This window comes from Loxodonta africana, chromosome 4, assembly GCF_030014295.1.
Source record: "Loxodonta africana isolate mLoxAfr1 chromosome 4, mLoxAfr1.hap2, whole genome shotgun sequence".
Lineage (NCBI taxonomy): Eukaryota > Metazoa > Chordata > Mammalia > Proboscidea > Elephantidae > Loxodonta > Loxodonta africana.
This window is the reverse complement of record NC_087345.1, coordinates 56,970,214-56,997,913: the sequence shown is the minus strand read 5'-3', so window position 1 is coordinate 56,997,913 and position 27,700 is coordinate 56,970,214. Positions and strand designations below refer to the sequence as shown.

The 27,700-nt window shown below is 37.5% G+C and overlaps 1 protein-coding gene across 1 annotated transcript in view; it reads left to right on the top strand.

Annotated features, from left to right (window-relative positions):
• NAV3 (neuron navigator 3) overlaps positions 1 to 27,700 on the top strand; it is a gene marked incomplete at its 5' end in the record, with an annotated part of 304,732 nt that overhangs the window by 68,111 nt on the left and 208,921 nt on the right. Inside the window, 2 exons of the mRNA XM_023559140.2 lie at positions 8,965 to 9,991; positions 25,747 to 25,862. Of these exons, the coding sequence (XP_023414908.2) occupies positions 8,965 to 9,991; positions 25,747 to 25,862 (1,143 nt within the window). The remainder of the gene's footprint in view (positions 1 to 8,964; positions 9,992 to 25,746; positions 25,863 to 27,700) is intronic.

Sequence of the window (27,700 nt, the reverse complement as noted above, 5' to 3'; positions counted from 1 at the left end):
GATGTATGTAAACACTCGTGCCTCGATGGGGTTCATTAGTGGAGAGGTGTTTTTCCATGTTGCACAGAAACATGCCCCAGTACCAGAGAACATACTACCATCTTGTTACTGTTTCTCCCACATGATTCTGACGCTGTAAGGGTGCCTCTATCAAAGAAGGGGTTTCCTTTTTTGCCTTGTGATTCTGATGAAGTGTCTTCTGGTGTGGGGGCCTTTATGTTAATTTATATTTTTAACCTAGAATTAGTAGGATTGGTGCCAAGAATTTAGCAGCATTTTAGTTACACTTTATAAAACTGTAAGGTTTAATGTGAAGTTTGCATTCATGACGGAATTGTTGCTACTCATTATTGTTCCTAAAACATAGATATCTAGATCTTCAGCACTTTTTATGCTTCTTAAATTTTTATTATATTTTATTGCTCTGTAATTACAGTAAGGCTGAGGAACTACACTTTCATTTTTTTTTTCAAGGAAAAAAAGTGTGTGTTTATTATATTACTTTACTGCTGATTTAGTTATGTATTTTGCCATTGATTTTTTGCCTCATTTCTTCAGTACTTATACAAGCCTAAAATATAATGTCAATCTGTCATAATTTCAGATTAATTTTATAGATTTCATGTGATAATATAATTAGGTACATATATCAGGCAGAATGGTTAAATACAGCTGTCGGTATATGTTGTTTGCTTATATATTCATGCACATTGAGATGTACATATAGTGTACATAAAAACCTGGGTATAAATTACATACTTTTCTGAAGCTGCCAGGTGAATGAAAGCATCCCTAAATTTCACAGCACTCCACAAAGTGGCGCTCTAATATTGCAAATGATGGAATATAAGCCTGTGCAGAATGGACAGCCCCCCCTCCCCGCCCCCCTGGAGCCCTGGGATCCCGTCCCATGTTTCTGCTGAGTCATTGTAAAATTGATGACTGAGGCGTCTCACAAGTAATCGTTTATGGAAGGCCATGTGGAGAAGTGAAAGAAGGCCCGCTTGAAAATTAGACTTGCTTGTATTACAATGTTATATTTTCAACTTTTTTGCTTTTTAAAATGTATTTTGTTTTTTTTTTTATTTTGAAATGAGAGTCTGAATTAATTACTTAACAGGTTAATGGTCACATTTCTAAATTATTTTCTTCCTTCCACAGTGATCTGTAATGCTCAATGTGTCCATATTCAGTATGGCTACATATGTGTGTGTGTGTATACATATATATCTATATATTAGGTGTGTGTGTATGTGTGTGCGTGTGTGTGCATACACACATATCACTGAAGACAATGTCTGCCACACAGTGCACTGTATGAAGAAAGTTGCTATAATTATTGTTATTGTCTCTTTGCATATTTCTGAGTTGGAAGATGATTTATTCCCACTTAAGCAAAACATATCTCAATGAGGAAAAGCATTAGGATGTTGTTCCCTTTTTCAGACTGACAGCACTGTTGGCAACGTGGCACTAAGCTGTAAAAAAGGGTAGTCTAAATTCCATGGCAAAATGTTTCTCCCTAAGCTTCCCATATTCCTTTTGCCGTGGCCACATTTACCTCAGTGTATGAATTTGGAGCTAGATTGACAATGTTCCCAAGCCATAAATGTCATTAGTTGGCAAGATAAGATACAGAAATATCAACTCAGTGAATTTATATGTTTTCTGAGCATGAATTAAAGTCAACTCAGAAGAATTGATTAAAGTAGGATGTTCGAAAAGATAGCATGTAATTTACTGAGTAGGGAGTATCTTGTTGGATGTTTTCCCCTCACTGAGGAAGAAGAAAACGTGCTTCAAGGAGTTGCCTGAGTAACTTCACCCATTGTAACAAACCTGTGGCTTTCTGGAGAGCATAGCAGGAGAGTATCTGGGCATGTGGCAAACATATAGAAAGAAGAGCTAGAAGAGTTAAAAGCCCCCAAATTTTGGAGTTAGATAAACCTGAGCTTCAATCTCAATTTTTTTCTTTTTTTTTTTCTAAGTTTTACTATATATGTGATTTAGAACAAGTTACTTTCTCTCTGAGCCTCAGTTTCCTTATTTTGAACAAAAGAAATCATAACCACATTGCAGAGTAGGGTGGGTTTAAATGAGATACCACGTATGAAGAGCTTATAACACACTTGGAATAAAGTAAATAGGTGAGAAGTGACACTATGTGGTTGTGGTGCAGGTGCTGATAGAAGAGATGGAAGTAGCGGGAGGAGAGGAGGGAGGGGAAAAGTGCTCTCTGGGGACACGAGACCAGAGGCAGGGCTGTAGCGTAGACAGACCTTGCAAATGCAAGATGCAAATCCATTTTAGGAATACTTTTAAACGTGTACATTACATATCTGTTCTTATCCCATACCCAGATGTCAATTAATTCATAATGATGAACTGGGCTATCAACATTCGAAAACAAAAAAACGGACCCATTGCTGAGCCGATTCTGACTCATGGAGACCCTACAGGACAGAGTAGAACTGCCCTGTAGGGTTTCCAAAGTGCAGCTGGTAGATTCAAAATGCTGATTTTTTGGTTAGCAGGCAAAAGCTTAACCACTAGGCCACTAGAGTTCCTATCAACATTCAGTAAGATACGAATAGCTAGTTTATATCGAATACATAAATGGCACAGAGAATAGAATTCGTGGCCAAACCCTCTCTGCATATGCTACAGATGCTGCCATTGTGGCTGTTTTTGTTTTGCAACCTTTATGGTGAGGAGTCCAGAGAGACTTTTACATTTCCAATGCATTCCTGATGGACAGCAGACTATGTTTTGCCCTTTAAACCTTAAACACTTCGTAGCTGCTGTATAGAGACAAGCTGCGGACAGATTTAGAGGCGAGCTTAGAGAAGTGCCTTGTATGTGTGTACTCATCTGAGAACCATTTTGCAGCTGTGACTGTGACTGTGACTGGGGTTGCTGGAACTAGGGGTTGCATGTGGATGTCATAATCCAGAGTCCCCCTTGTCTTGTTGCTGGGTGAAGTGATGTTGAAATGCCTCGTCTGTGCTTGAACTGCTGTAACATTCAATCTAGTTAATGTCCTGGGTGTGTTTCCTCTTTCTAAGGAGGGAGCTCCCTCACTTACTTTCTGTGATCAATAGTCTATGCATAAAGAATATCTTGACTGATTTCTTTCTGTCCCTTCCTCTCATCCCTACCATAGCTACCAGGGGGTAGGAGTCCCCTGGCTTCCTAACCTAGTTGCAGATTCACAGCTTACAAGGACATTACATGTGCAGCAAGGGTTATGAGAAGAGGACAGTGGAAAACCTGATGAATCCATAATCTACCGAGTGTCCAGGAAAATTCAGAGCTGGCCAAGGTTCTGAAAGTTCAGAGTGGGGAATATTAATGCTGCAGAGTTATGGAACATTTAAAGGATTTAGCCAATTCGGGTACTGTTATGAAAAACAACCCTTTAAAGCTAAAGTTGCCATGATTTGTGAGTCTGTTCAAACATACACAAAACATGGTCTGTGACCAGCAGCGTAGACATCATGTGGAAACTTGTGAGGAGTGCACAATCTCAGGACCCACTGCAGGCCTGCTGCATCAAAGTGTTGATTTCATACAACCCCCAGGTGACTCATGTGGACATTAAAGTTTGAGAAGTACTGCATAAAACACTTAGAATGTCAGACATTCTAAGACAATTATAGAGCTTGGCCTCTAGAGTTCTGGAGTTAGATTACTTCGGATTCAACCCTAGCTCCACCACATACGACTCACTAGCTGCGCAGCTTTGCATTAGTTGCTTATGCTCTCTAAGCTTCAGTTTACACAATTGTAAATCATTGATATGCGCCCTTCCAACCTCAAAAGGTTGTTGTGACAAGTAACGTGTGATAATGCAGGTCAAAAGCCTTCAATAAATACCAATTAGAATTGTTATAGGAGTCCCTGGGTGGCACAAAGGTTAAGTGCTGAACTACTGGCTGAAAGCTGAGTGGTGCAAACCCTCCCAGAGAGGCCTCAGAAGACAGGCCTGGCAATCTGCTTCCAAAAGGCCACAGCCTTGAAAACCCTAAGGAGTAGTTTTTTTTTATTCTGCACACATGGGGTCGCCATGGGCTGGAATCAATTCAACAGCAACAACCAAAAACAACAGCATTATTACAGTTTTTATAATTATTAATATTGTTTTGTTCATTATAGAATAAGAAATGTGGCAGATAACTTTTGAGGTCAATGTAGGAGAGTCAGCATTAATTCAGTATTGATGTCACCTTGCTCTCTTAACAACATCCCCAAGCAGAATAGTATTTGATATTTGGGGTGCCATGTTTCTTTCCACCTGGATATCCCAGTATATGTACGTACATATTTTTTGAATTGTAAATAAGCAGAGTAGTTTATTAGTTCCTTAAAAAATTCTATAGATGTTCCTCCTCCCTTGCATGCTTACACATCTCTCTTAGCTCATCTGTCTTGATCTTACTTAAGATTGTTCAGACCTCTGTAACCCCTTATCACTCTGCTTTTCTCTACCACTTTCTTTTCTACATCCCTCTCAATTCTGGGTTTAGCATATGCCACCATATAGTGGCACTTATGTTTTATGAGTTTTTTTTTCCTCTCCCAAAACTAGATTATAAAACATTTTGGAGTGTCTTGCATACAGTAGCCATTCAGTAAATATTAATACGTGTGCCTAGATAGAGTTCTGTTAAGAGTAGGTACTAAATAGCATTGATTAATGCTGCTGGGTATAGTAGAAAAATAGAGTCATATGTGTTGGACAAAAACCAGCAGAACACTGATTCACCGGGTGAAATAGGTGGACATGCACATAGTTACTGAAGTTGGAGAAATCATTGTGTTTGGAAGGGTTCTTAGTTTCTAATCGAATCTGAGTACTTGAGAAATAAATTTCACTTGATATAGTCCTACGAAAAGTATTTATTTGACAATTACTATTTTTGTTGTGTTCTGTGTCTTTGTATTCAGGGAATATTTTTTTTAATCAACCAGACATTGATTTATCATTCTATGTTTGATTAATAGTATATTAGTTGACTGAATTAATCTAGAATCTAAGCTCAGTTCCCAGTTTTGCCACTTACAAATTATATAACCTTGGTCAAGTTATTTAACTTCTTTGTACCTCAGTTTCTTCATGCGTAAAATAGGGGTAATAAAAAATTAAAAAAAAAAAACTTCATACAGCTGTTGGGAGGATTTAGTTAAATACTTAGTTCAGTGTCTGTTTTATAGTAGGTCCTATGTAAACACTGGCTTATGACCTTATTACTACACAGTGGACTACGGTCACCCTGCCCAAGGGTATGGAATCCTGAGTGGTGCAAACAGATAATGCGTGTGGCTGCTAACCGAAAGGTTGGAGGTTCAAGTCCACTTAGAGGTGCCTAGGAAGAAAGGGCTGGCAATTGACTTCTGAAAAACCTGCCATTAAAAACCCTATGTAACACAGTTCTACCCTGACACAGAATAGGATTGCTGTGAATCAGGATCAACTCAATGGCAGTGGGTTTTTTACTGGCTAAGAAGTGAAATACTGGCATATAGTAGTAACACAAATATTCCTTCTCTAGGAAGAAGAAGCTTATGTTAAAATATAAACTACAGAATTTAGGAGTGAGATAAACCAAAGAAAATTGATGAAAAATATTTTATGAGAAAGGTGCATTTCCCATGTATCTGTTTATTTTACCTGTATAAATTTAGAAAAATTCCGTGGTGAATATTTGGGACGTGAAGAGAACATACACTGCTTCTGTACCTGGCGTTCTGAACCCATGAATGACGTCACTGTAGCCCAGGAAAGCCTTGCACTTCAATGCAGGCCTCCTTCTGTGGTATCGAAAATACAGTAGTAAGGCTCAAGTACAAACCAAATCAAAGTTCCTTTACAGGATAAACCATGTGCTGCGATCAGCCAAAGGGTCACGATTGACTAGTTGGGATCCTGAGTCCCAGGCATGGAAATTGCATACCACATGCAAATATACTTTCAGGCAAGTGATATACAGCCCAAAACCTTGGTCTGGGCTGTCCACCTAGATGTTTTCAGTAGTTGTAGGCCACTGCCTACTCATTTCCTTAGTCCATCACCATCACCAAGACCATTATGTACTTTCTTGTTTGTTCCTAACACATTTTTGCTGGTGGCATCATTATGTGAAAAGGGTACTGCCATTGGGTGACCAGGTAAGATTATGAATTTTAAGAGCTTCTATCGCTATGAGTTGGAAACGACGCGATGGCACTGGATTATGGGGAATATGATGTGAACAGTCTGTTCAGTGTTAGATATTATATTAAATGTTAAGTATAAAACTATAAATAATACAGGCATAGTCTTTGCCTTCAAGTAATGTAGTGAAGGAAACAATCAATTACCAAAACCCGTTGCCGTCGAGTCGATTCCGACTCACAGTGCCCCTTTAGGACAGAGTACAACTGCCCCATAGAGTTTTCAAGGAGTTCCTGGTGGATTCAAACTGCCGACCTTTTTGGTTAGCAGCCGTAGTGCTTAGCCAGCACACCACCAGGGTTTCCAAGCAATTACAGCAGAGTGATAATGGTGGTAATACAGGAAGTAGTGAGCTATGGAAAAATGTAGAGAAGCCACCTAATCCAGACTTGGTGTTATGATGGTCAGCCATAGGGTTCCAGGTAAAGTCTTTTTTGTTTTGTTTTTCAGAGGAAGTGAGGTCAACACTGAGATGAGACCAGAGTAGAAAGGAGTCAGGAGAAATATTTGGTAGGCGTTTCTACCAGTATGTAGTCAATTGTGAGAAACATTCAAATTCTGATGAAGCGTTAACACTCCCTGAAGAGGATCTGTGTGTGAACTAAATTTGGAATTATTCATACTTAGAACCCAGATACTAAGTAAAGGTAGAAATCCATTCACAGAGAGTACAAGCGTTTGAGCAAATGGAGGTTTGGCAGCCTGCTGGGTTAGTTTTTCTTAAATTGGACCATACTCTATTGTTTTTCAGAACACCATAGTGTTTGTGTATGAACCTAACAAATTTATACAGATATCCCATACATGGAAACAATTTTTTATACGGCTACTAGAAAAAAAATATCAATTTATCATCAGGTGCTATAAAACTTAAATAGTACCATATAAGCATTTTAAATTTTCAGACAACATTTACACTTTAATTTAGAGTACATATAGTTTTTGCCAATTGAAATGAGAAGTTCTAGAGAGTAGTGAGAACAAGAAGTCAGTATCAGCATACCAAGTTGTATAAGAACATTTCATGTAAAATTCATTTGTCTACGGTATCATTATAGTTCATATGAATGTTACATGGTCACTATATTACTGTATGCAAAATTATTTTCAAAAAAGTAAAACTTGCTTAACTCACTCAACATTGAACTAACAATTAAACTTCTTTTCCTATCTCTTAACTTCATTGTTATTTCCTTTTTTTGGGTCTTGATTTCCTCTTATGAAAAATGGGTAAGACTAGTATTCCTTACCAATTGGTTTAATTATATATTGTTATTCATTTTGACTTTTTTCAAGAAAGGATTGTAAAAGTTTTATAGCTTTACATTAATGAATATTTAATGAAATTTAAGGGGCTCCAATTTATAAATTTTATGAGTAAAGATATTCTTTATAAAATATTTCCATTGGGTATTTTATCAAAAATAGCCTTGCATCGATCTGTCAATACCAAGTATGCGAACAGTATATTAACTATCTTACTTAATGACCATCTTCCCTCCAATAAAAAGAGAATGGAAGAAGAAGACATTTATTGTTGAAGAAATTGTCGATTAGGTTAAATGACCAAAATTACACAGTTCCCAAATGTTAATATTCAAATTGAAGTCTTTTAACTCCAGGTTTAGTTCTTTTTTTATTCTATAAAATATTATAAAGTCCATCCTTTGATTTACTTACTCCTGCTTAAACGTAAGACTTGTAATCAGGCATCAATCAGTGTTAGAACATTCATATAAAGATTTATATTATAATGTGACTTTGGAATGGAAATTGAGCAAACACTAATGCATTGTAAGGTAGGTATATAACAATTTTATTTTTCTTTGACTCTAGTAAGTAGCTTGATTTTGTGTTAAAATTTGAAGTTTGTTCAAATCAGTACAGGAAGCAGTAGACGTACTAGTTAAGAGTACAGGCTCTGAAATCAGTTCAAATCCAGGCTATGTGACCTTGATCAAATTATTTAGCCTTTCTTTGCCTCATTTTTTTTATCTGTAAAATTGGAATGATAATACAATACATACCTCATACAGCTTTTATTATAAGAATTAATTTATACAATAATTATATATACTGTATGTTATATATAATTTAGTACATATTTTAATTCTACATTTATTATATAATGATTTGTAAGGATTAATTTGTATAAGTGTATAAAGTGTTTGGTAGATTTTTTGATACAGTATAAATTCTAATGATTCTTTTATACAAATAATTCTTTAAAAAATTAACAAAAAGGTAAATCATGACTCATAACCATATTTAATCAGGAATCCAGCCATAAGCTAAACTTCCTGTGATTTGAGGCAATTTCTCAGTATTCATTATAAAACATATTTTTTTACAAAGCAGTATGGAATATCTAGTTACTGGTATGTGCTCCAGTGGCAATTGGGGAAAAAAACGGAAAAATTGCTTAGGAGAAGAATAGCATTTTTTTCATCTTTAGGTATTTGTGGCTAGCAAAGTCCATTTAAGTAGGAGTTATTTTAGGGGTTAAAAAAATTTTTTTTTTCCCTAATTATCAGTGCCTCTTAAGCATTCTTTATCTTTAATATATGGTACATAAATCAATCACATCACCAAAATAATGGATGCCATATAGCATGTCTGTTTATTGTTTAGAGGAGAGATGCTTCCAAGCCTCTATAATTAGGAAATACTTGATGTACAATATAAATCATCAGACCTAATCTTCCTTTCCTTTTTTTTCTTTTTCTTCTTTGCTTTCTAATACTGTTCAGATTCCTCCAAAGGACCTCAACTCTCTTCAGGTGTAAATGGCAACATGCAGCCTCCCAGCGCTGCTGGGCAGCTGCCTGCCTCCGCCATCCCTTCTCCTAGTGCCAGCAAGCCCTGGCGCAGCAAGTCCATGAATGTCAAGCACAGCGCCACCTCTACCATGCTGACCGTAAAGCAGTCGAGCCCAGCCACCTCGCCCACACCATCTTCAGAGAGACTGAAGCCACCTGTCACAGAAGGGGTCAAAACAGCTCCCTCGGGACAGAAATCCATGCTTGAAAAATTCAAGCTCGTCAATGCCCGGACTGCTTTACGCCCCCCACACTCTCCCAGTTCAGGTCCCAGTGATGGTGGGAAGGATGAGGATGCCTTTTCTGAATCTGGTGAAATGGAAGGTTTTAACAGTGGTCTGAATAGTGGTGGCTCAACAAATAGCAGCCCCAAAGTATCACCTAAATTGGCCCCTCCAAAAGCTGGAAGCAAAAATCTCAGCAATAAAAAGTCTTTGCTACAGCCAAAGGAAAAAGAGGAAAAGAACAGGGACAAAAATAAAGTTTGCACTGAAAAACCAGTCAAGGAAGAGAAGGATCAGGTGATGGAGACAGCTCCCAAAAAGACTTCTAAGATTGCAAGCTTGATCCCAAAGGGTAGCAAGACGACCACAGCCAAGAAGGAAAGCTTAATCCCATCTTCTAGTGGGATTCCAAAACCAGGCTCAAAGGTGCCAACAGCAAAGCAAACTGTTTCATCTGGCAGCACAGCAAGCAAAGAGTCGGAAAAATTCAGGACTACCAAAGGAAGCCCTTCTCAGTCCATACCTAAGCCCATAACCACTGAGAAAGCGAGCACATCCAGCTGCCCTACTTCTTTGGAAGGAAGGGAAACTGGCCAAGCTTCTCCCTCTGGTTCTTGTACCATGCCAGTGGCACAAAGCAGTGGACAGAACACGGGAAATGGTGCTGTCCAGCTTCCTCAACAGCAGCAACATAGTCATCCAAATACTGCCACAGTGGCTCCTTTCATTTATAGGTAAGGTGACTTCTATTTGTTCATAGTTGGAAACACATTTGTAGATCTGCATACTCACAGTGTAATATGAAAGGTTGCTGGAGTGATGTTTTATATAGTCATTTTGGAACAGTGTTTTATTCTGAAGATATTAGCCTATAAATTAATATGGAGCTTTAGTCTAGAAAAAGACCTCCATTATAATCTAGTCTTACTCTCTCCATCTCTCTCTCCCTCACCAAAATAAAAATGTTACATTTAAGCTCTTGCTACACGTCATTTAAGTCTTGCCCTGGTGGTACAGTGGTTAACTGTTCGGCTGCTAACCAAAAGGTTGGCAGTTCAAATTCACCAGTTGCTCTTTGGAAATCCTTTGGGGAAGTTCTACTCTGTCCTATAGGGTTGCTATGAGTCAAAATCGACTCGAAGGCAATGGGTTTGGTTTTATTCTGACTTTAGTAGCAAAAATTCATTAAAAGTCTTTGTACTTGGATCAGATGGAAATCTGCAGCTCTTTCTGACTCTGGGGTCTATATCTGACAAAGCAGAATTTAAGATGTCAAAATCATAATCCACATTTCAAAAATATAAGAAAAATTCATGATGTTTTAAATATGTCATACTCAGCACAAATATATTCTGGAAAAACATCACAAGCAGACATAACAGACCTGCCAACTCAGCAGACTTCTTTCTGTATGTAGTAACAGGCTCTTTGTTTGTTTGCAATAAAATATCCAGCAAACGTAAATTTAGTTTTCTTTTGAAAATGTAACTTTTAACTATTATAAAGAGGAAGCAGAACAATTTAGTGATTGAAAGTATGGATTCTAGAGTCCTTGGCCTGGGCTTAAGTCTCTGCTCCATGAGATACCAGCAGTGTGACCTTGACAAGTTCTCTAACTATTCTGTTTGACCTCTTTAAGAAGATTATTAAAGTGAGCTAATGTAGCTGAGAAGCCAAAAACATGGGCTGTAAACTCTGTCTTACTTAACCATTATTCAGAAGCAGCGATGTATGGTGCTTGAGAAGATGACCCATAGAGCCAGGTTGCCTGGATTGGAAACTCTGAACTGCCGCTGACTAGGAGCGTAACCTTAGGGAACGTATTAAAGACTCTGAGCCTTAATTTCCTAAGCTTAAATGGGGATGATAAAAATAGAGCCGACCTCTTGGAGTATTTTAAAAATTAAATGAGTTAATATTTATAGAGGACTTAAAACAATATATGCCACATATTAAACCACTTTGTTAAATAAATAAGGGCATTTTTTTTTATATGACTTTCTCAAGCTTCAGTTTTATAATCCTGTAAACTGTGGTTGAGAAGAATAATTACCTCATTGGTTCATTTAACAGATTAAATAAAGCAATCCACATGAGGTTTTTAGCACAGTCAGATTCAGAAAAATGGCTTATAAATATTATTATTATTGTCAATAATATAAGGTAGTTGAAAATAAATAAAACCATCTAATAAAATTTCAGATCACACTCTATATAGGAGGCAAAATTCCTTTATCAATTAATAATTTTTAAATGATTTATAAATCCCCTCAAAATACAGTAGTTAAATTTAAAAGACTTTTCAGCAGTCATTGAAAGATGTTTACATAGAGAGTCATGCAATTTGGACTATATGATCCCTAATGCCCTGGTGGTGCAGTGGCTAAAGAGCTTGGCTGCTATCCAAAAAGTCAGCAGTTCGAATCCACCAGCTACTCCTTGGAAACCGTGTGGGGCAGTTTTACTCTGTCCTATAGGGTCGCTATGAGTTGGAATCAACTCAGTAGCAATGTGTAATGCCCTATCTTACTCTGACTGCTCCAAACTTATGCAGGAATCTCTTTCACAGAAATCCCTGACAGACTGTTCTGGAATTGTTTATCATTTGATAAAATATTACTCATAATTTCCTGGCTTATAATGGTTTATCATTTGTTATTAATGTAGTGAAAGTTTCTGTTATGAGTTTTATGTACATTTCCTTATTTAAACTTTATCACAAACTCATGAAAAAGCAGTGTTCTTTCCCATTTTATGGAGATGAAGAAGCAGAGATTTGAAATCAGAGTGATAGTAACTTCTTAAGATTACAGAGCTAGTAGGCATTTGCTTTTGAACCCAAGTCTGTCTGACTCCAATTTTTTTCCCTTTAATCATCTACAATATACCCTCCCATTCTTGTTGGTTCTGTTGGCATGTATATGAATAAGTGGTCTTGTTGCTGGGAAAACTCTGGCTGGAAAATATCAATAGATGTTCAAAATTCTTGATAAAAACTTATTTATAATGGAAAATGCTTAATTGCAATTAACTATATATGTATATGTTGTTGTTAGATGCTGTTGAGTCCATTTCAACACATAATGCCCACGAGTGACAAAGCAAAACTGCCCCATAGGGTTTTCTAGGCTATAATCTTTATGGGAGCAGATCGCCAAGTCTTTCTCCCATGGCTCCTCTGGGGTAGATTTAAACGGCCGACCTTTTGGTTAGCAGCTGAGGGCTTAGCCATTATGCCACCAGGGCCCCTTATATTTAAAAATAATTAGATATCCTCTAATTATTTTTGAAAATAAATAACTGAAATTATTTCTTTTGGGACTCTAATATATGATTCATAATATTAATTCTTGCAAATTGAATGTTCAGAGTCTGGTAAATATAATGTTTGTTTCTGCAAGTTAATGGATTTCATACTATTCTAACTTTCTATGCAGTTCAAGAATATTATATATAAAGTTTTTGTAATTCAACTGTAATTCACTATAATGTGATAAAAGTAGTTTTGGATTTGTTGTTATGTTTATTAATTTAGTGAGTGGATAGGACAAAGATTAAAAGGTGGAAATTGTAAGAAGGAAGATTTTAACTCGATTTAAGAAGTTTACAACATTCAGATCTATCTGAAATTGGAATCAGCTGCCTATTAAAGTGTTAAGGTGACCACTGGGGGTGTTTAGGAAGTGGTGGAATTACCAATTGCCGTAAGTTAGTAAAGTGAAATCACCAAAGACCTTTTTCATTCATGCACCCATCACTCATTCTGCAAATACTATATAGTAAGGGATACGAAGATTTTTTAAGTCACTAGATTCTAGAAGCTCAATCTATTGGGAACAATGATGATAATATAAGGAAATATAGAAAGTCATTTCTGTTATGTAAGCATATGCAACATACAGAAATGATGTAGAAGGAAGAGTTTTCCTAAGTCTCACATGGGAGTGGAGGTCAATGAATGCATTACAGAGGAAGTGAGATCAAAAGGTGAGAATTGGAATATGAACTGGAATTTTCCAGGTGGAAGGCAGATTGCTGTGCCATTATTCAAATTTAGCATTTTATAATTTTTTAATCCAAGCATGTTGGAAAAAGTAATTAGTAAATTATGAAGTCCTATGCAAATGTTAGTTAGCTAAAATTGATACAGAGACTAGATGTAAGGGTTCATGATATTGGAATGGGAGACCAAGAGAAAAAATGGAAATAATTCATATCTTTCAATATCCTTTCAACCACCTCCCCCTCATACATCTGATTTTCAGCTAGTCCTATTGACTTTTCTTCTAACATATACTCTGAATTGGTCATATCTTTCCATTTTCATTTCCTTGCTCTGGACCAAGCCGCACCACCATGAGTTTTGACCTAGTTTCAGATGAGCCTTCTAGCTTCAGCTGTTGACCTTTTCCAATAGCATCCTTCACAGAGCAGGTGCTCTGATCTAAAGACATAAATCATATATGTCCTTCCATCATTCCAATTCATGAATCCATCTATTGGATTCCATTACACTTAAAAAAATAAAATGTGAATTTATTACCATGACCTATAAAGCCCTATGTAATCTGACCCTCTAGCCACACTCATACTACTTTCCCTTTGGTGAACTGAGTCCCAGCCCTAACTCTGTTTTTCTACAAATCAAAGTCATCCTGCACTAGGGCTTTTGTCGTAAAATGTCCCCTCTGCCCATAAAAACCACCCGTCTGATCACTGCAAGGCTCCTTCTTGGCATCATGATCGCTGCTTAAATGCTACCTCTTCCAACCATGTAGTCTAAAGGAACATTTACCATGCCCATGTCAACATTTTATCCCATCATCTTCTTGTATTTCCTTCATAATGCTTATTATGATTTTTTTCTTTACTTATTAACAAATATGATTTCAGCCCCCTCCTGCTGTAATGAAATCTCCTTGAGAATGGAGTCTTGTCTTTTATATTTGGAGCCCTGGTGGAGCAGTGGTTAAGAGTTTGGCTGATAAACAAAAGGTCAACAGTTCAAATCCACCATCTGCTCCTTGGAAACCCTAGAGGCAGCTCTACTCTGTCCTATAGGATCGCTGTGAGTCAGAATTGGTATTTAGTAGTAGTTGAGTCGGAATCGACTCGACAGCACTGGGTTTGGGTTAGTAGCATAGTTGCCAAGGACAGAGCCAACCCACAGCAGACACCCAGTAAATATTACGGACAGAAGCACCATCATCCTAGGTTAGACTCACTTTCCTAGAGAAAAATTGGAAAACTGCCAAAAAATGTAACTTTTTTTTTTTTAAAGTTCTAACATACTTTTAAAAGTTCTACTTACTTCCTATAAGTAGGAGAGTTCAACTGAAATGTAACAGCTTAAAATATTTAAGGAATGAAATCATACCTTTTCTTTAGGACAGTCATTCACTTTTTTTTTCTTTCAGTAAATATTACCAAATGTCTATTGTGCATGAAGAATCAAGAATAGAGTGAAACATCTCACCGATCCATTTTGTGATTCCATATGCCATTTTCTTCCCATTGTCCATAATGTAGTAGGCAAGAAGCTGACTCAAAAATAACTACATAGTTAGGCAGGAAGTGCAAAGTTTCCTAGAAATGAGACTGATTTGGTCCAGTGAGGCTTCAAAAAGGTCAGAGATTACTTCTAGTTGTTGGGATGGGGAAGGCCGCATATGAGCTGCATTCTGAAAGATAGGTGGAATTTGGAATTAGGAAAATGTAAAGCTTAATTACCATATAAATGACTTAAGTAAGATATGTAGGGTTGCCAGCAAGTAGGTCAATTTTCCTTGAGAGTAAATTGTACGAATGAGGGTTGTTGCTGTTGTTAGGCACCTTTGAGTTGGTTCCGACTCAAAGTAACCCCATGAACAACAGAAACACTGCCTGGTCCTGCACCATCCTCACAATCATTGATATATTTGAGCCCATTGTTGCAGCTACTGTGTCAATTCATCTCTTTTTTTGATGACCCTCTACTTTACCGAGCATGATGTTTTTCTCCAGGAATTAGTCCCTCCTGATGATATATATCCAAAGTATATGAGATGAAATTTCACTACCCTCGCTTCTAAGGAGTATTTCGGCTGTACTTCTTCCAACACAGATTTGTTCATTCTTCTGGCAGTCCATGGTATATTCAGTATTCTTCACCAATACTATAATTTAAAGGCATCAATTCCTCTTCAGTCTTCCTTATTCATTGTCCAGCTTTCACATGCATACGAGGCAATCGAAAATACCTTAGCTTGGGGCAGGCGCACCTTAGCTTGGGTCAGGCGCACCTTAGCCCTCAAGGTGATGTCTTTTCTTTTTAACACTTTAAATCGATCTTTTGCAGCAGATTTGCTCAATTTCTTGAGTGCTGCTTCCATGGGCATTGATTGTGAATTCAAGTAAAATGAAATCCTTGAGAATGTCATTTTCTCCATTTATCTTAATGTTGCTTATTGGTCCAGTTATAAGGATTTTTGTTTTCTTATGAACAGGGTAGTGCAAAAATAAAGTATTTAAAATTGATTGGAGCCAGATTGTAGCAAAAAACCTTGAATGTCAGGAACTTGAACTCTGTGTGTGTGAGAGAGGGGAGCATTATCGGGAATATTACTATGTCTTCAATGTGTAAAATGGGTTGGTTGTGGGAGAGGTCATTAGGGGGTAAACTAGGTTCAATGACTAGATGTAGGAGAAATTTACTATCATAGGTATCTTTCCTAAGACTTGAATTAGACGTCTCAATTATAGGAGCAACAGCCTGCTAACTGAAAGGCCAACTTTTCGATCTGACCCAGTGGCTTCTCAAGGAGAAAAGACTTGACTACCTGCTCTCTTAAAGATGGAGGCCTACCAAACCCTATAGGACAATTCTACTCTATCCTACAGGGTTACTGTGAGTCGGAATTGACTCACCAGCAATGGGTTTCGTCTTTAAAGAGTCCTGGTAGTGCAGTGGTTAAAGCACTTGGCTGCTAACAAAAAGGTTGGAGGTTTGAACCCACCAGCTGCTTCAGGAGAGAAAGATGTGGCAGTCTATTCCTGTAAAGATCATACCCTTGGAAACCCGATGGGGAAGTTTTAGTCTGTCCTACATATTTGCTATCAGTCAATGTTGATTCTATAGCAATGGGTTTGGTTTTCTTTTTTTGTAAGTTGAAAGCAACTTGACAGCAACAACAACAACAATAAAGGAAAAGAAAGGACAGCATAGTTAAAAAAAGTTAAAAAAAAAAAAAAAAAAGGAAGGGAGTGAGGAAGGAAAGAAGAAAGTGTTACCAAACCCAGGAAGGTAGGTCTTTGTCTGGCATGCTCAGACTTTCCAATGATCTGGACACCACTCTTTGAGAAAGAAAAGGTAACCTTATTGCAATGCATAGAGCAAGGAGCTGCGAGAAAGTTCCTCAGATCGGAGTCCCAGAGCTACGGGGAAGCAAGGCTTATATGTGATTTGGGCAACAAGATGGCGGCCGTGCATATATACTGGGGAGGGAAAATTCTAGAAGGCAGCCAGGAAACAGGAAATGACCTGGTTCTCGTAGGACCTCTTGCTTTGGAAATAAGGTCCCTGTGATGATTTTCCTTCTGATTCACTCCACCTGTTGCCGCATCCTCTATTGAGGTCAATTAGTGATCACAGCTGGCCATTCTGTGCATGCGGGCAGGCCAACTCTGTCATGGGCTAGTTAAAGGATTTATAGGGTCAGATTATAGAAGGAAGGGAGGGAGGGAGGTAAGGAGGAAGAAGAAAAAGCAAAAGAAAATGGAAAAGAAAAAGCAAAGGTTCCCTTTCATTTTCTTGGTGTCTACTCTTTATGCTGTATTTTTAGAACTTGTTTTTCCTTGCCTGGAGTAAAAATAATCACTACTTTAGTTCTCTGGGACCATGAGATATGTGTGAGGTCTTCATTGCCTTTCCTTTCTCATGTGTCATTTTCTTTCCATTGCTTTCCTATTAATCACTCTAGAGCTCTATTCCACACCCTTGCAAGGATATGTTAAGTAAAATGGTAAAGTAGTTGGTTAAGTAATGAGAAGAGAGTGGTCTATAGAAAATTTTAAAATAGCTGATAACAAAATTGACTAACTGCTATTTTGAGGCCTACATTCATTTCCTTATTTTGTGACCAATTTCATTAAATTCCAAGAATGCTTTGGCCAGAAAGCAAACACCTAGAGGCAAAAGGAAGAAGAATCAAGAGTGTGAGCAATTCAAAAACAAAAACAAAAACAAAAAATCTTAGAGAAGGCAAGACACTGATAAAAAGAGGATGAAATGACCATGCTTCTTAACTCCATTAATTAAAATATAAGTGGGGGGCTTCTATACACACTTGATGTTGTGAATTGAATTGCCCCCTCTCCCCAAATGTATGTTGAGATCCTTATCACTATACTTGTAACGGAAACCCTGGTGGCATGGTGGTTAAGTGCTACAGCTGCTAACCAAAATGTTGGTGGTTCGAATCCACCAGGCGCTCCTTGGAAACTCTATGGGGCAGCTCTCCTCTGTCCTATAGGGTCGTTATGAGTTGGAATGGACTAGACGGCAATGGGTTTGTTTTGGTACTTGTAATGTGACCCTGTTTCGAAATAGAGGGTTTCTTTTGTTATGTTAATGAAGGTATACCAGATTAGGTTAGATCCTAAACCTTATCACTTCTGAGTTACAAAAAAAGGGCAAATGGGCAAAGTGACACACAGGGGGAGGACAAAGGACATCTTAGGACACAGGACACGTCTACAAGCAAAGGAATACCAAGGATTGCTGGCAGACACCAGAATAAGGAGAGAGGCTCACAGGAGTCAACAAGACTGAGACCTTGATTTGGACTTTCAGGCTTCAGAACATTGAGAAAATAAATTTCTGTTCTTTAAAGCCACCTGCATGTGGTTATTTCTGTTACTGCAGCACTAGGTAACTGAGACACTTGATATATAAAATTAGGTCAAATAAGAGTTAATTTAATGATTTTCTTTCTTTTTATGTAGTGTGGTATATCTTATACAACAGCATCACTGACCCTCAGAAGACATTTTTATTGTACTGTACTAGGTTTCTGTGAAATTTCAGATTTACCTAGGGAGTTGTTTGGAAAATCGACACTTGAATATATGATATTCAGAAAGGCAAAGAATACAGCGTATTAGTTTTGAAAATACTTACTCACATGGTTTTAAGTTTGGTTTGTTTGTTGAACCAGCAGATTGTGTAGGAGGAACTGTGAGTCGACAGATTGAAATGAAGTGTTTCTAACCATCATGCAGATAAAGCTTTTGTAAGCCCTCCAGCTACTATTAGAGATTATATTGCAATTGTGGCTTTATGTCAACTGCACATAATTGATCATCAGCACAAATTAAAGCTTATGGAATTCGTGCCTTGCAAGGTAGTCTTTCACTAGGTTTGATATGTATCTGGGCATTGTGTAGCAGTTTAAATTGTCTCACATAGCAGAAACTGTTGTGTAGAATACTGCTATGAGCAGACATTCCCTCAGCACAGAGGTTTTATCAACTACATTTTCTATCCTCAATGTACAGGGTTTGCTGTCAGATTACTTAGTCACACCATTGCTGTTTCTTTTTTTCATATTTTATTTTTAGAAAACTGGAAATAATTTTAAACTTCCAGAAAATTTCCAAGAGGGATACCGAGGAGTCCCAAATATCCTTCACCTGAAGCAACCAAAGACCTTGTTCATGTTCACCAAACCAAAACAAAAACCACTGAGTTGATTCCAACTCATAACGACACTATAGGGCAGAGTAGAGCCACCCCATAGGGTTTCCAAGGAGCAGCTGGTGCATTCGAACTGCCAAGCTTTTGGTTAGCAGCTGAGCTCTTAACTACTGCACTACCAGGGCTCCTGATGTTTCACCAGTTGCCCCCAAATTCTCACCAGTTGTCCCCAAATTATCACTTTGAGTAATCCAGGATGACACGTTGCACGCAGTTTTACGTCTTTCTAATTTTCCCAGTCTAGAACACTTATCCAGTCTTTCCTTAACTTTCATGACATTAGCATTTTGAAGACCAGACATCTTATATAATGTTTCTTGATTTAGGTTTGGCTGATGTTTCCTCATAATTATACCCATATTATCCTTTTTTTTTTTTTGGTGTGGAATATCGCAAAAATGACACTCTGTTCTTCTCATTGCATCCTGGTTGTAATAGAAAGTCAGTATTTTCCATTTATGATGGTGTTAAATTTGATCATTTGCTTAAGATGATATCCACTCTAAATTTACTTTGCCACCATTTGTATTTAATATGCATTTTATGGGAAGATATTTGGGACTGTAAAGATGCCATTCTTCAGTCTACTTTCACATACAAGTTTTAGCATCCATTGAGGTTTTCTTGCCTGAATTTTTAACCCTGATGGCTGACAAATGATGACTTTCTAATCGTATCTTTCCTTCTGATTTACTAATTGGTATTCTACTTTAAGAAAGAGGTTTCTCTTCTCATTATTTATCTATTTATTAATTTATATTGTGCATACTACTGGGGAGTCTCTGGGTGGTGCCAATGATTAATGTGCTCAGCTGCTAACTAAAAGGTTGGAGGTTCAAGCCCACCCAGAGCTGCCTTAGAAGAAAGGGCTGACAATCTACTTCTGAAAAATCAGCCATTGAAAACTCTATGGACCACAGTTCTACTCTGATATGCATCAGACATGGAATTGCCATGAGCTGGAATTGACCAGATGACAACTGGTTTTGGTTTTCTATTTTATTCAATGAGTTATAATCACTGCTGTCAGTATTTATTTTTATGCTTTCCAGATTTGGCCACTGGAGTCTCTTGAAGCTGGTTTCTGTGTCCTTTTAATATTCTCCATCACTCTTTTCTTTCTGGCACAAGGTGTTCCAGGCTTATCTTGTACTTTCCCTTCCCTAACTTTGGAATCAGTTATTATCCAAGGAGCTCTGACTCCTTTTACAATGCTTCGAAGTTTAACTTCTCTGTGTTCCTTTTCTTGATCAATCCATCCATTTTATGATCATTGCTAAAGCAGGTAATTCATATAGAAAATATCATGGGTCATATACCGGAGAACTTGAAAATAAGGTTAACTAAATTGTCCCTTGTGACTTAAACTAAAAAGCCAGTAGAGAGTGAATAAGCCAGAAACATGTAATACCACATTAAAAATTATGCAAAATAAAGGCTTCCAAGGTAAGAATGAGCTGTCAGAATATAAATACATTTTTATTAAAGTATCTCAAATGGAAGTGATGGTGGGGGCTTAGCCAATGGAATTGACTATTGAACTCATCTATTGATAAAGGAGCCCTGGTGGCACAGTGGTTAAAGCAGTTAACTGCTAACCAAAAGGTTGGTAGGAGAAAGATGTGGCAGTCTGCTTCCATAAAGATTTACAGACTTGAAAACTCCATAGGGCTGCTGTGAGTCAGAATCGACTTGACAGCAGTGGGGAAAAAAAAAAAAATTGACAAACGTTGTCATAGCTATCTCCTGAAGAAGACTTTTAAGAATTTTGTTGATTCTGTATACTTTTAAGAATACTGTTTATTTTGAGTATACTTCCAAAGCACATTCTGAGTATTCCTTTGTCTTGTATAGATTTTTCTGCTGGGAGATGCCATGAATCTATATGACTAACACATTGCCACAGACATTCTGGCTCCTGTAACTGTCGATAGTCTTGTTCTACTAAGAACCAGTTGGCATTCAGCTTTCAACAGCAGTCTCAGTGAACTACTTAATGTGACTCAGCTTCTAAAAGATGAGTCCATGGATAGTGAGGCTGCAGGACCGTAACCTAACCCTGGTGCATAGCCAGTTCACCAAGACGCCCAGCCTCTGTGAGGCTTCTTGGCATGCAGCCGGTCAGCCTTCCCTACGGACCCTGATCTCACTATATACTTTCCATTTAAACTTGTTTCTCAAATATGAATCCTTAGAAAACATCAGAGGATATATTACCCTTGGTTTGGAGAGAGGAAGCAAAAGAAGAGGTCAGAGTGGTACAGTGGCCCAGGAGAAACAAGCACAAGTGGAAGAACAGGCTGTAGTGAACTTAAGAAATACATTGGGATGGGGTGGTCGGTAGACAGAGGATATGGGAGAGCCTGGGTCCAGTGGGAAAAAGAGAAATGGGCTTCACAGAAAGTCATATATATTCTCTGTGTTTTAATATTGACTAGAAGTCCTTATGCCTCAAGAGAATGCCTTTTCAGTGTTCTAGTAATAATCACATTTGAGTTCATAATTATCTTGCAAGGCACACATTTTTGCTTGTTTTAGTTAATGAGCAAACTGAGATTCACAGAGATTACATAACTTGCCTGAGGTCACATGAATTAATAACTTTAATGATAGAGCCAAGTTTTACATCCATATTCAATGTAATCACTGTTGTTTCTTTCTATATGATCTTCTCACCAATAATTCTGTTTGACTATCAGTAATACTATGATTTATTCATTCTTTTATCAAATATTTGTTGAGTGTAGCCTATATGCTAAACATGCAACTGGGTGTTGGGGGACAATGGCAAGCTTAAACATGAAGAATAGAGTCTAGTTTAAGAGATAAACACTAATCAAATAATTGCACAAATGTCAAATTACAGAAGCGTTAAGTGCTATAAAGGAAGGTATGGGGGCTATAAGCACTTGGTGACTTCACCTAATCAGTGAAATTAGAGAGGATTCTTTAAGAAAGAGTCACTTGAATGAAGTCGGGAGGAAAACAAATTATCGGCAAAGAGAACATCAAGTGCAGAGACCGATTGAGGCAGGGAATTATGGAAAGTGGGGGGAAGACTTTGTGGCTACAGTAGAGAGAGTGGAGGGGAGACCTGTACAAGATGATGCTGGAGAGGCAGACAAGGACCAGAGCATGCAAGCATAGTCACCCCTGTAAGGGTTTCTCCCAGAGACACAGTGGAAAAGGAGCAGGTTTATTGAGAAAAGATTTTAAGTTCGGTTCTGTGCATGATGATGTCTTAATTACCTAGGGCTGCCATACCAAAATACTTTATAGAGCAGAAATTTATTGTTTCATAATTTTGAGAGGCATCAAGTCTAGAAGATCTTTCCCTGTCTCTTTCAATCTCTAGTAGGTGCCAGCAATCTTTGGTGTTCCTGGGCTTGTAGTTGGCATCTGCCCCGTCTTCACATGACATCTTCCCGTGTGTGTGTGTCTGTGCCTATTCTGCTCTTTTTTTATAAGAAACCACCCAGAAAGAATTAGGGTTAGGACCCACCCTACTCTGGTATGACCTCATTAACATAAAACCCCTTGCTGGGCGTGAAAAACAAAAGTAAGTTCATTCAGTGCTGTAGCTGTCAGCAAATAATTTATGAAAACACCCAGTGGTGTTTTCATAACGTTTATTACTTACATAGTAATTGGGGCAGAGAGGAAAGGGTAAAATTCCATTTCAGATTGGTTCCCCTAAAAAAGTGTTTAGCCCCAGGTGAATTTGGAAATAAAAACTCTTCTATACCCACATAGCCCCTCAAAACATCAGAGGTGAAGGAAACAAAAGAGCAAAGGGCCTTGGGTTTTCCATATACCTTAAACCAGAGGGATCAATGTGCATAGGAAAAGGGGATGGGGAGAAAGAGAGAGGCTCCTTGATGCAGTCTAGGCTCAGGGTGTGTGATGGTCTTGTGGTCATTGTCCTCAGCCTTGATGGCATCAAAGGAAGAATATTTCCTCTACTTCTGGGATCTAAGATTAGATCTTGCCAGCATGCAATTATATAGTTAATCATACATCGTATCACTAAAACACTAGGAAAACTTATAACTAAGGCACTAGAGGAGGAGGGTCCTACTTCCCTTAGAATATGTTCTTTCAGTACAATTGGGGAGGCAAAAACTGCTTTTGCTACCTCATACCCTATTCCCAAACAGGGTCACATTTACAGGTACAGGGACTGGAACGTCAACATAACTTTTTGGAGGAGCATGGTTCAATCTGTAACAATGGGTGTGTGGTATCTTTGTGACAACCAAGAGGAAATGTCAGTTTCGCGGTTATTGTGCACATCTGGAATTCAGAGGAAAGCTCTGAATTAGAGTTATATATTTGGAATTCATATGTGAATACTTAATAGCTAAAGCAAAGACATGACTTAGATGATCTAGAGGTGATCTAACAGAATGAAAACTGCAAGAAGCTTAGGAGCCTGCTTTGAGGAGCCCCAACATTTTTCCTTCTGTATGCCTTCTATTTGCTACCCAGAACCATAGCATTTAGTTATTGAGTAGAGGAGAACAAAAGAGGAAAAAGAAGCATCTGGTACCAAATTCTGTCAGTTACTTAGTGCAACTGTAACAGAAATACAACAAGTGGGTGGCTTTAAAGAGCAGAGATTTATTTTCTCACAGGAGTCTAGAAGTCCGAATTCAGGACACTGACTGTAGGGAAAGGCTCTGTCTCTGTCAGCTGTAGGGGGAGATCCTTGTCTGTCCCAGCATTCCTTAGTTCCTTGATGATCTTCATGTGGCATCCGTCTTTCCCTATTTGTGCTTGCTCCTGCCCCTAATGTGCTCTTTTTATAACTCAGAAGTGATTAGGTTTGTGACACACTATATACTGGTAAAATGGCCTCATTAAAATAACAAGAAAACCCTATTCCCAAACCATATTACATCCACAGGTATAGGGGTCAGGATTCTAGCACATATTTTGGGGAAACATAATTTAATCTTTAACAACCCCTTCTATTTACTACCCAGAACTATAACATTTAGTTACTGGGTAAAAGCCCATCGATGTTGAGTCAATTCCCACTCATAGCGACCCTATAGAGTAGAAAATAAGTACAAAAAGCAGCATTTAAAGAAAATGGGGAGCAAACTGGAGAATTTTTATCATAGAAGCTAATATAGGATAATTTCATGAAGGGAGGAGTGTCCTGTCTTGAATGCTGTCAAGATATCAAGAAAGGTGAAGACTAAAAATGTTTGCTGACTTTAGCAACACTGAAGTTCTTGCTGACCTTGGTGGTATGTCCTGACACTTGAATAGTAGCCTATCCTCTTTCTTAATTTTCCTATAATTTTTATATTTAGTTTAAGTTGGGGTGAAATAGGATCAAGGCACAGCTGCATATAGGAATTCCTGTATAGCTCTCTGTTTTTTATATCAGTTCATATATGTGCACATAGACCCATGCATACAGCATTATAGCTTTCTATAATTGTTAAAATTCTAATGAGCTGTGCGGGTTTATAGATCTGTCAAATAACTATCAAATATTTCTGGCATCAATGATTAATATCCTCTATTTTCTCAAAAAACAAAAGCAGAATTTATAATAAAAGCAAAATATTAATTAGAAGTTGATTTAGAAAAAAATATACTGAATTTTTCTTTCACATATAAATATTTGCCACTTTTTTTTTAATTAAGAAATATTCAGTGATCATTTGCCCTGAACCAAACACAGTACTAGAAACTTGGGACTCTAGGGCAAATGAGATGTCTGCAAAGAACACAGTCCAACATACCATACTATATTGGCTTTTCTCCTTCTGTGTCTTAATGGTTCATGCTGTGAAATTTTTTAAGCTGTGGTGAGTTGAATTGAATATATGCAGGTTTGGAAGCCTCACAGAGAAAGAAAGTATATCTTATAATGGTTGTCTGTGTATTAAAGGAAGAAATAATAAATAAAATAAGATTGGAATATCAAAAATTATGTAGTCCCTTCATTGAGTGCCCTACCCTTCACATGTTAACCACACACACAAATACACACCCATGCGTATACACGTGCAAATATATGACATGTAATAGGTAGTTGTAAGAATGAAAATTTGTTTTTGATTGACTTCAATAATTCTGAAATCTTTGACAGTCAAGCCATCATAATAATCACATTCATGTGGTTGAACAAATTTAATACTTATTTTTCCTCATACTTTGTGTTTTTAATAATGTGTTTTAAAACTCACGTATGCTCAATATTGGTCCAAGCTTAATATAATTGGTCAGCATTTTGAACAAATACAGGTGGTTACTGTTTCTTCATTCTGGAAAGCACATTACTGAGGGTATTTGTGAACAATACTGAAAAACAAAAATAATTCAAAATAAGAATTTCACGGAAAAATGATTTCTAGGTTTCAGTGCTTTTATTAGTTATTTCACAAGAACACAATTTGGCATGAGTTTTTATAAAAAAATAATAAAAAGTTGGATCTGCTCAAGTCTTTTGCCCAAAAATATAACCAACTATTAGTAGTTTCAAGCTTTTAAGTGTAGAAAAGTCTAAGAAATTTGTTTTTAATATCTCATTCCTTCTTGTATACAATAAGTAACAAAATTTTCTTATAGATAGACAGTCCTAGAAGGTCCCAGTCATAAAGAAATGCTTACTTACCTTGATAAAAACAAAAAAAACTTTTAATAAGTTGATTTCTTCTCATATGAGAGAGCTTCCATGTTGATGATGAGTCACTGGTGACTGTAATTGCTGTTTATTTCTGTCTCGGTTAATTCCAGAGCACATTCAGAAAATGAAGGTACCTCCTTACCATCTGCTGACTCCTGCACCAGTCCTACTAAAATGGATTTATCATATAGTAAGACAGCTAAGCAGTGCCTAGAGGAGATATCTGGTAAGTCATCTGATTGATGGGTAGGTCAAACCTGAGAATTGTAATCTCTCTGTAAATTTGTATATTAAATCATATTTGTACTATGCTGTCTTTTCTTATGCAAAAATGGACTGCATACATCTTATGCATCAGAGATTATTGGAACTGTTTGGCTGTTCTTCTTAGGATGATCTCATTATGGCTTTGTAGAAAATAGTAGTACTTTCATAAGTCGAGATTTGTAGTCAATATTGCCCTCAGTCAAGTTGATCATATTCGGGGAGAAAAAAAAAAAAACTAGAGAAACTTCTTGGTAATAAGACGGCCCTTGGATATATTTGGCAATTGAAACTATACTAAAGATCAGGTGTTAATGTAAATTTTCCATCGCAAATCTAAACCTGCTCTATCTCCAATTGTATATTATTATTGAACATTTCTATATGGTGGTTCCAAATATGCATTATAAAAAAAACTAGGAAAATATTTGCATTTCATATAAATAATGTGTATATATATATATATACACACACATAGACATACCTCAGACACGGTTTGTTAGGTTTTTAAGTGTATAAAACAGGTTTCTTAGCTTGAGCCCAGTGTTTTTCCTAGGATCCAGATAAGCCTGAGCCTTTATGGAAAGCCTTTATTGGAATGTTGTTATATATAGGACTGTTTTCATGAGGTACTCAGCAGCCTCTTAGCAAAATATGCTGCCCTCACAACTGTGCCAATAAGCAACATCATGATAAACAGAGAAAATATTGAAGTTTTCAAGGACTTTATGTTACTTGGATCTGCAGTCAATGCTCACAGAAGCAGCAGTCAAGAAATAAAATGATGTATTGCACTGAGCAAATCTGCCGCAAAAGACCTCTTTAAAGTGTTCAGAAGCAAAGATATCCCTTTGAAGACTAAGATATGCCAGATCCAAGCCATATTTTCAATCTTCTCACATGTATGCGAAAGCTGGACAATGAATAAGGAAGGCTGAAGAATAATTGATGCCTTTGAATTATGGTGTTGATAAAGAATGTTGAATAGACCATGGACTGCCAGAAGAATGAACAAATCTGTTTTGGAAGAAGTATCACCAGAATGCTCCTTAGAAACAGGGATGGCAAGACTTCATCTCACATACTTTGGAAACATTAACAGGAGGGACCAGTTCCTGGAGGACATCATGTTTGGTAAAACAGAGAGGGTCAGCAAAAGAGAGGAAGACCCTCAACAAGATGGATTGATACAGTGGCGGCAACAATGGGCTCAGGCATAGCAACGATTGTGAGGATGGTGCAGGACCAGGCAGTGTCTCCTTCTGTTGTACATAGGGTCACTGTGAGTTGGAACAGACTCGACAGCACCTAACAACAATGAAGGGAGAGAGAATGGAAGAACATTTTATCTGTTTTTAAGTAAGAATGGGTAGGAGTAGAATTATGTCTGTTATTCCAGTAACTTCTTACCTAGTTTATGTGTAGTCACAGCTACATCCAAGGGGAAAAGAAAAGAAAAACAAACAAAAAACTAAAAAGTATGTAATTAAAATATTACTCCAAGGATTCAAAGTGTTGCTCTGAAGCTCATGAAAGTAACCATATCACAAATTTAAGGGTGAAGAAACTCCCCCATTTCATCAGACCTGAAGCACGCTTTGGCAAGGGTTAGCTTTTACTGCAGTATCCACCAGTGAGTATTGACAATGACAGCATGCCAAGGGTAACTTTGGGAGTTACCATCAGTGGCATCATTAGACACCAGAAGTTTCACGTGAAGATTACAACAGGGAAGGGGAAGAAATGGTTAATGTCATGATGTAGCTATGGGATGGTATTTGTAGGTTCTTCAAAATACTT